The following is an 8,680-nucleotide window of genomic DNA, read 5'->3' as shown; positions in this document are numbered from 1 at the left end:
TATTTCAACATTGTTTTATTGGAATTCATTTTGATATTTAATTATTATAATTATATAAATATGTATTATGGTAAAACATGTAACTATCAATAATAATTAAAATACTTTGTATTATTCTAAGACTTTAAACTTATAATATGCTTAACCCATAAATTGATATCTAAATTATTTTTTCTCAAATTTATACCTCAATTAGTCAATTTAAAAAAGCTTAACCTAGAAATTCATATCCCTAGTTGGTATATAAACTTGTTTTTGGACACAAGTGATATCTAAACTATTCTTTTGTTACCTAATATTGTTGATTTTCTTTTTGGTGAATTATAATAACAGAGCAAAGCCCAAACAACAAACACGACTAGTACGGCTCGAACCCAGACCACATCTGGTGTGATGAACACCTTTAACCATTAAGCCATCATATGGGGTTCCTAATGTTAAAATTTTTGTATAAAAAATTTAAGAAATAAACATAATAAATATAGTTAGTCTTCTAAATGAATAAATCATGCCAATCACAAACTATTTCGTTTATTTTGTTTTCAACAAAAACTTTAGAGAGTGTGTCAAAACATTTTCGATGGTCAAATTTCTTATAAATATCAATGACTTAATTTTCTTTATTTTTAACCTATAATCATTTTATTCACATTCATTAAAAACTATATTTTATGTCTTTTCTATCATAGAGTGTGCCAAAAACTCATATTTTATAAAGTATAATCAACCCATTTATCACATTTAATAAATTTTACATTTATTTATTATAATTTTATAAGATTTATTAACATATATGGGTAATTATTTGATAAATAGGCAGTGAAAATTTTTATGATCTGTTGGGGTTTGAAATTTTATCGTATGTCTTATTTATTTTATTTTTAATTTTTAAATATAATTTAAAAATATAAAATAAAATCTCAATCCGTTTGTGGAGTTAAAATTTTGTACCGCTAATATATCAAATAATTATCATATATAACTTTGTTTCAAAAAAAAATTATCATATATAAAATTACAAATGGGTAGGGAACTAGTTTATTGTAAACATTGAAACGAATAAAAGAATTTTAAGGAGAAAATTGGTAAAGCTGATGAGAAATCTGGTAAAAGTAGTTTTGGATTTAATTTTTTAAAATTTATAATTATTTTGCATTTCTACATATATATTTTGAGAATTTTAATTATTTTAGATTTTAGATTTTTAAAAAATTTAAAACTTTCATAACAACACCATTATTGTCACGTGTTAGAATTTTAAAATTCAAAGTAGTCTTAACTTAAATAGAGTGGTGACTAAAACTCTTGTCAAATAGTTGTTTGTCACAAATTTGAACCTTGTTATCTCATCTCCTACCCCTTATATTGTATTAAAAAAATTGAAATAATAATTTGCTAAAAGAACATAAGTACAATGAAGAAGTAAAAGAAGTTCTAAATTTATTTTTCTTAACGTTATTAATTTTAATTTTTACTAATATAATTTATAAATTTAAATCCTTAAAACACATTATCAACGGATGAGTAGATGAAAGAATTAAAAACTAAATATAATTAGGCGAGAAGAGATTGTATAAAACTGTAATTTTACATCATCACTATCCCTTCCCAATAAGAGAATGATAAATCATAACTAAAAATGCTGAATATGAGGGTCTTCTATTGGAAAGGGATAGAAAATCATAATTTCATAACATCCTTTCTTCTGATTAGAGTGGAGCAGTTGTTAAAACTTTGTTACTTTTAAGCAAATATTTAATTCAAAAGTCTAAATGCATATATAAATTATAAGACAAAAAATGGCTAACTACTGTTTTTGGTGATATTATAAAAGGACAAGTTTTGAAGACGCTTGTTGATGGCAAGCTTTTCGTTGTTTCCTTTGGCCTCTCTTCATTTGCCTATTAATCTCCAATCAATTTGATGCAAGTATACTGAAGTTTCACATTTATCAGATCAGCTTTTAATAATACAATATCACAAACCAAGCAGTGCATATGAGGATTGCTTAGGTCCTGGGATGAGTCAGACGGGACCTTGGATGACGTGTTCGTACTAAAATACACGGCCGAAATGGCCCTATCAGCTCACCATTATTATATAAACCAAGAGTATGAAAGAAGAAGCAAGTTGGAAAACATTGCAAAAAAATCTCAAACCAACAACTTTTTCTTTCCTTTTATCTTTTTGTTTGTTCTTTTGGCGAAAGGTGAAGTTCATGAAGAAGCTTCATGGTTCTATCCTATTCATCCCGGAAAAGTCACAGTTTTGAATACAGCCGCAGTACCAAGTAATTTTAATATTACTACGCTGGGTTACTTTTGAGGCCGGTTGTTACGTTGTTGATTTGGTCACAGCTCTCTCTCTCTCTCTCTTTCCTGTTGATTTATAAAAACACCATTGTTGCCGATATTGACTTGCTTCCTTCCTCATCTTTCCTATTAAAGTCTCGGAGCATGACAACTATTTCGCTCCTTCTTTATATGCTTTCTCACTGCTTTCTTCTGCAACCCAAAACCAACCTAGTTGCTTTCACTTAAAAGGGTCAGGATTTTTCTGCTTTTCTCTTACTGAATGCAGCTCTTCATCACCCTAGCACCAATCCATGTAAATCACTTTTCTCATGCATTTTCTACTCGTTTGTTTAACTTAGCTATCTTTCTTCTTAACGTTTTTGGGGTGTTGCAGATAGTAGATCATGTCGTTTTTACCAGCACGAAAGGGGAGACACAGACAACGGTACCAGGATCATCTCAGACTTGTTGCTGGGTATATCTCAAGTTGATTCACTGCTTTCTAATTTTGACCTTCTTCCTTGTTGCTGCCTCATGAAAATTCTTATGTCAGTTCTGCTAACGCTCAAATAATGTGATTGTGGATATCTTTTTGGTGGTCGTGATATTTAATGTAGCGCACATCGTTTTAGATGAATAGGGTGCCTATTTTCTTCGTTAGAGGTGTTAAAAAATGAGTGGTTAGCATCCATCCTTATCTTACTGCCTTACTTACTGCTGCTCTATTTGAAACAGAAGAGAGTAAAATAACGACAAGAAGTGCCAAATTGTTGATAGTGATTTTACTTTTTATGACAATAGACTGATAAACAATAAAACAGAGATGGGCCATTGCCTTGACTTTCTATGTTCCCCTGTTATTGTCATCATATTTAATTGCGCCACATCCATTTTTTCTCTAAGGACGGAAAAGTTAAAATACTAAAAAAAGAAAAGAAAAGAAGGGTACATCTAGAAGTGGTCATGTTTTTAAACAAAAACGATAAAATTAAGGCATAATTTTTGTTTTTGAGGGAGTAGTATGGGTGACAAAACTTAAGATTTATAGGGTTAACAAGCACATGAATCTATTTAAATGCTGAAATTACTTTGTTAACTTCTCTGCCTCTTTCTGCTATGTTACTCTACATCTATTATGTGCTTATAGCATATGACGAATGGACACTTAGAAGATAGTTTTCTTGGCATAAATTAGAGGCGTTGATCACTTGATAATTTCTTTTTCAAGTGAGCTGCTAGTATTCCATTTCACTTTTGCTTTTTACCTAACGGGACACAAGCACGCTTAGTTATTAATTAATAAGTTAGTGGTAGTGCAAAGTATCAGGATGAGATCAACTTACCGGAATCTTTACAAGTGGAGTAAAATGTAAATGACTGCAAAACTGTTTTGTTTCTGTGCGGGCTTCTTAACTCATATTTGGTGTTTATGGTGCAAAAACTTAGGTGCATTCCATACAGACTGCAGAAGGATGTCGAGGATAGCAACAGCAGTGTGACGAGCAGGATAAATGTTCTTATGATTTCCACACCAAACCGTGATGATCTTGTGTTCCCTAAGGTAGATACTTATCTTCCCACTCCGTTTCCTCATTATATGCCGAACTGTTTAGTCTGATGTATTTATACGTAAACTGTATACTGTATGAAATTGTGATAACAACCTAGTGTCATTGTTAGGGTGGATGGGAAAATGATGAGACGGTTCATGAAGCAGCATGTCGGGAGGCCCTGGAGGAAGCCGGAGTGAAAGGAATACTTGATGTAGGTTTCGATATCCCTTCTTGGCATAGGCATCACTATCTCTTCTTACAGATTCTGGATACCATAGTTATCTGACTTACTCTCCTTTTAATTATCAGTGTTATTAAATTAACCTGCATAGTTCATGTTGTTGACAGTCATAAACAGTCTTTTCTAAATTGTCATTAGCTATTGGCTTACATACCTAGTATGAAATGAGGAAATACTCGGGCCACAAAAAAGGAATTTAATTTGTTCGAGTGTGCTCAGTACCTTATCTGTTTCCTTGATTCATGATGCTAAATATCTTTGAGCAGTGCTAGCTGGTCTCGGTTTTGGTTGATACATTATTTTGAGATGAGTTCTTCAAAAGCATTTGACTCGTTTCAATTATAGTGGATCAATATTGGCAATTGATGAAAATCAGGATGTACTTATGAATGGATGGAAACATTTATATATACGAAGGTTTTACTTAACAGGTTTATATGCCCTACGGCATGATGAAATCATTGATTATGGTCACGCCAAAAAAAGAAAGAAAAGAAAAAAAAGGGGACTTGAGGCAAGTACACAGTGGTGGATTGTTTCTGTCAAAATTGTTATTCTGAAGCTGCAGGTGTTTTTCATCTTTTGCAAGTTCGATGAGAATGGGCTGTTGCATGTGTATGCGCCACTCATGCTAATACGTATCTTTATGGAAACTCCCCTTTTCAAATAAACATGTCTCGCCAGCTGTAGTTCCTGCTTTCCATATTTCTAAGCGAACATTGGGTTGCTTTGATCCTTTAATCTTTTAAACACGTCCTCATTTGATGAAGCAGAAATTTGGATGAGGTTTAAATTCCGTCGCTTACATGTCTGTATTACTCATCGTACTTCACTGCACAAAATCATTGCTACATGGACCGGCATTTCTTACATAAAGCTGCGTTTTCATATATAACAATGGTGTCATTTTTACGTTATCCAGGAGGATCCACTGGGAGTCTGGGAGTTTAGAAGCAAGAGTAGACAAAACTGCTGCAACATGGAAGGTGGTTGTAGAGGTTATATGTTTGCCTTGGAGGTGACTGAAGAACTTGACTCTTGGGCAGAACAGACAAGTTACAAGAGGCAATGGGTCAGTAATAAAAAACCTAAGGTTTAACATTTTTTTTAACCACGAATTTGTGTCCTTTCGATTTTTCACCACTTGAGCTTAATTTTGCTTCTACCAATTTGATGACTTCGACTGAAACTGTTTCATGTGCTTTACAGCTCTCCCCAGAAGAAGCGTATAAATTTTGCCGGTATGATTGGATGAAAGATGCTCTTCAAGTATTTTTAAGAGCCATCGAGGAGAGGGGGAGTAGGAGGGCAGAAAAGCTGGTGGAGCTCCCTATGTTTCCAGCGGCGGATTCCATGGCGGAGCATCAGATGTTAACATCAGCTGGTTGCTCTGAGAAACCACCCACCGTACAGCATCTTGAAGAGTCTTTTACTAATAAGTGTATTGTGCAGGGTTAATGAGTCCTAGAGAAATGTTATCAGTTAGGTGTTTGCCATCATTAATTAACTGTTGAATACCGTGTCACAGACAGTCTTCTAATCTCCTCTTGCTGGTGCAACTTCTGTAAAAAGATAACAAAGGTGGAGAGCAAACCGAAAACTAGAGTTCTTTCTTAATGTTAAGAGTTTAAATTATATAAAAATGATGTTAATTCTTACCCTACATTCTTTCACATTAAATCAACTCATCATAACACTTCAACTCTGTTTCTAACTACAACCTCAAAGAAATTCTCTTCAGTTTCATTTTGGTGTTCTTACTATTTGTAATTGCAAATTTATAAGAAAGTGCAGTAACAGACACAAAAGCAAACATTGATATGTAAAGCTTTTACGATTAAAAGAAAAAAGAACATAAGAACTTAAGTCTTAAGCTACTCATCATCAGAGAAAGTAAACCAATCAAAGTTGGTTAGTTGATTATACACGTCACCCTAACTGTTAGTATATTAACTGAGTTGTAGTTAATTGATGGTTAGTGCTAATCAAAACAAGTTAAGATTATTGATCATCTGGTTCGATTGTTGTTTCATGATTCTTTGGCTTCCTTAATTGCTGCTACAATATTTTGTGATGTTGGATTGTGTGTATTATTATTGTAGCTATTGTGATAATGACCGAGAAAAGTGAACCAGATAGTTTAGATACTGCTGCAAATGTCCAATCTTCAAGTACTAAGTTTACCACCAAGAAAATCAATTTGATGTTAATTCTAATTTCTCGTTATGGCAACAACAAATTTTGTTGACCTTAAAGAAATAGGTTGTAGAAATTTGTTAATGGTTCAATAGTTCCTCATTCCAGATTTGTGATTGATGTAGAAGGAAAGCAAACTATTAACCTTGCTTCAGAAGAATTTGAACAACAACACAGCTCACTCCTTCACAACTGTTTATTGTGAGTGCAGGTGTTTTGTCTTATCTATTTGGGCATGACTTTGCTTGTACGATTTGGGAAACTTTAGTGAGGCTTTACAACAACAAGACTACTTTTAAGTTGATGACTTTTGGAAAACAATTCCATGCATAGAAGGAAGGAGAGTTGACTATGTGTGAATTTCTTTTAAATATCAAGTCTATTTGTGATAGCTTGGCAAGGTGTGGAGAGTTGATTTAAGAGCGTGAGCATATTACAACCTTAAATGGGCTGCCACTTGAGTATGACCATAAAATTGTTGTAATTACCTTCAAGGGGTTACTACTATACCATTTGATGCTGAGACAATAAAGGAAAGTGTAACACCCCTAACCCGAATCCGTCGCCGGAACAGGGTTACGGAGCATTATCAAAATTTACAAATTAATTTTCAAACATTTCATTTCATCTAGCATTCATATTTGAAACCAACCAAAATCAAAATATTAATGAGTCAACGTTGGCTAAATTAACTTATACACATGCCATTATAACTAGAATCCAATCATCCAAAATTACCGTTAAAATCAATGGATAGTGTGATATATCTCCGACAAGTTTCCAACCCAATCGAGCTTCCGATAAATTGTAGGGTAAATAAAAAAAACAAATACGTAAGCAATGAATGCTTAGTAAGCTCGTGTAGTCTTTAATCATATTAGTTCTTTTAAAATATGAAATTTATACATATCAAGGATAACTCAATATTGATACCACAATACCCATGAAGCTATATTCATCAACTTACAAGGTGAATAAATTCACAGTATCACTTAAACATATTATCCCAAGCTTAGTAGGATTTTATATAACCTTAACTCTTGATAATTTCTTTATTTTCATTTGCATTTCTTTACTTTCCACGTTTGTTCCATATGCATGTCACACAAGTCATAAACATATCATTCAACCATGGTCACAAGTTAGTCCATTTACCCAAAGCCTTTCCCGAACTGATCACATGATAAGTCATTTCATAAGAAAATTGCTTAATTTAAACTTTAATACTTTTTCATGAGCAGTAGCATATTTTCACTTAAATACTTACCAATTCAATGCATCATATAAATAATTATATTACCATTCAAGACAACTCCCAATATTTTACCTTTCGAAGAACAACTTACGGATATGAGTACATCGTTTTCAGAAGCCCGAAGGCTGAACTTAAGCTCATAAGAGCTAAACAGATAGTACACACGAAAGTCCGCAACAAATGCTGAACCTCGGTTTACTTGGGTATTTTGCCGTCAATTCATCCATTGGCACAGAACGATTGTACTCAATCCCGCGTTCAATCCAAACTGGGTATTAAATCCGATAATATATTTCCAATAAAAATTCAATTCCATGTTTTCTATTACCCTTATTGTTTTCCATATTTATCCCGTTGAATTTCTCAGAAATTTCGATGGATTTTCAGAGGTACACTTTTAGTGTACAAATCTGGGTCTGTCAATTCATATTCATGTGCGCACATTTCCATTTCAGAGAGCATACTCCCGCGAACCTCATCCTTACAGCGGGATTACTAGTCCAAGCTAAATCCCCTGTAATATAAACTCATAGAGTATTGTCGGGATTACCAGTCCAGGCTAAATCCCCTGCAATGACAATTACTCTAATGAGCTTGGATCTGAATTACTAGTCCAGGCTAAATTCAGACCCTAATTCGGATTACCCGTCCGGGCTAAATCCATTTTCCACATATTTTTCGGGAGGGCTATATCAGGATAGGATCACCTGTCTGGGCTAGATCCTTTTTACCGTCAATTCCTTTTCAGAGATCCATCGAATTTTCCTTCCATTCAACCCGGATTTCTTCCCCTTTTTATCAAATATATCAATGTTTCATCAATTTTCATACAATGAACATTCAAATCATATTCACATTAATAACATACATTTCAAGAATTTAAGAATATAATTCAAGTTACACGAACTTACCGAGATAAATTGTAGAAATACCAAAATTCAGGGACATTTTGGTAATTTTCTATTTTCCTTGAATTTTCACCCAATCTTGATCTAAATTAATATTTCATTCAATTTATTAATTTAAATGATAAAACAATTCATTTCATGCAATTTGGTCATTTTTACATTTTACAAAATTACCCTTAAAATTTTACTTTTATTCAATTTAGTCCCTGAACCTAAAACATGTAAATTAGCTA

The 8,680-nt window shown here is 33.0% G+C and overlaps 1 protein-coding gene across 3 annotated transcripts; it reads left to right on the top strand.

Moving 5' to 3' along the window:
* Window positions 1–2,117: 2,117 nt before the first annotated feature.
* Window positions 2,118–5,751, top strand: LOC105764228 (nudix hydrolase 13, mitochondrial). 3 transcript variants are annotated; one of them, XM_052625451.1, is made up of 6 exons: window positions 2,118–2,290; window positions 2,689–2,769; window positions 3,741–3,855; window positions 3,975–4,058; window positions 5,011–5,181; window positions 5,298–5,751. In XM_052625451.1, exons 2-6 carry the CDS (start codon window positions 2,699–2,701, stop codon window positions 5,544–5,546), a joined length of 690 nt encoding a protein of 229 aa, XP_052481411.1. In that variant the 5' UTR covers window positions 2,118–2,290; window positions 2,689–2,698; the 3' UTR covers window positions 5,547–5,751. The 3 variants fall into 3 exon arrangements, with proteins under 3 accessions (XP_052481411.1, XP_012438199.1, XP_012438200.1); XM_012582745.2 differs by having other exon boundaries at window positions 2,119–2,607; XM_012582746.2 differs by having other exon boundaries at window positions 2,124–2,607; window positions 5,011–5,160.
* Window positions 5,752–8,680: the final 2,929 nt, after the last annotated feature.

The sequence above is a fragment of the Gossypium raimondii genome, chromosome 12 (genome assembly GCF_025698545.1).
Source record: "Gossypium raimondii isolate GPD5lz chromosome 12, ASM2569854v1, whole genome shotgun sequence".
Lineage (NCBI taxonomy): Eukaryota > Viridiplantae > Streptophyta > Magnoliopsida > Malvales > Malvaceae > Gossypium > Gossypium raimondii.
This window is presented reverse-complemented; position numbering and strand designations above follow the sequence as displayed.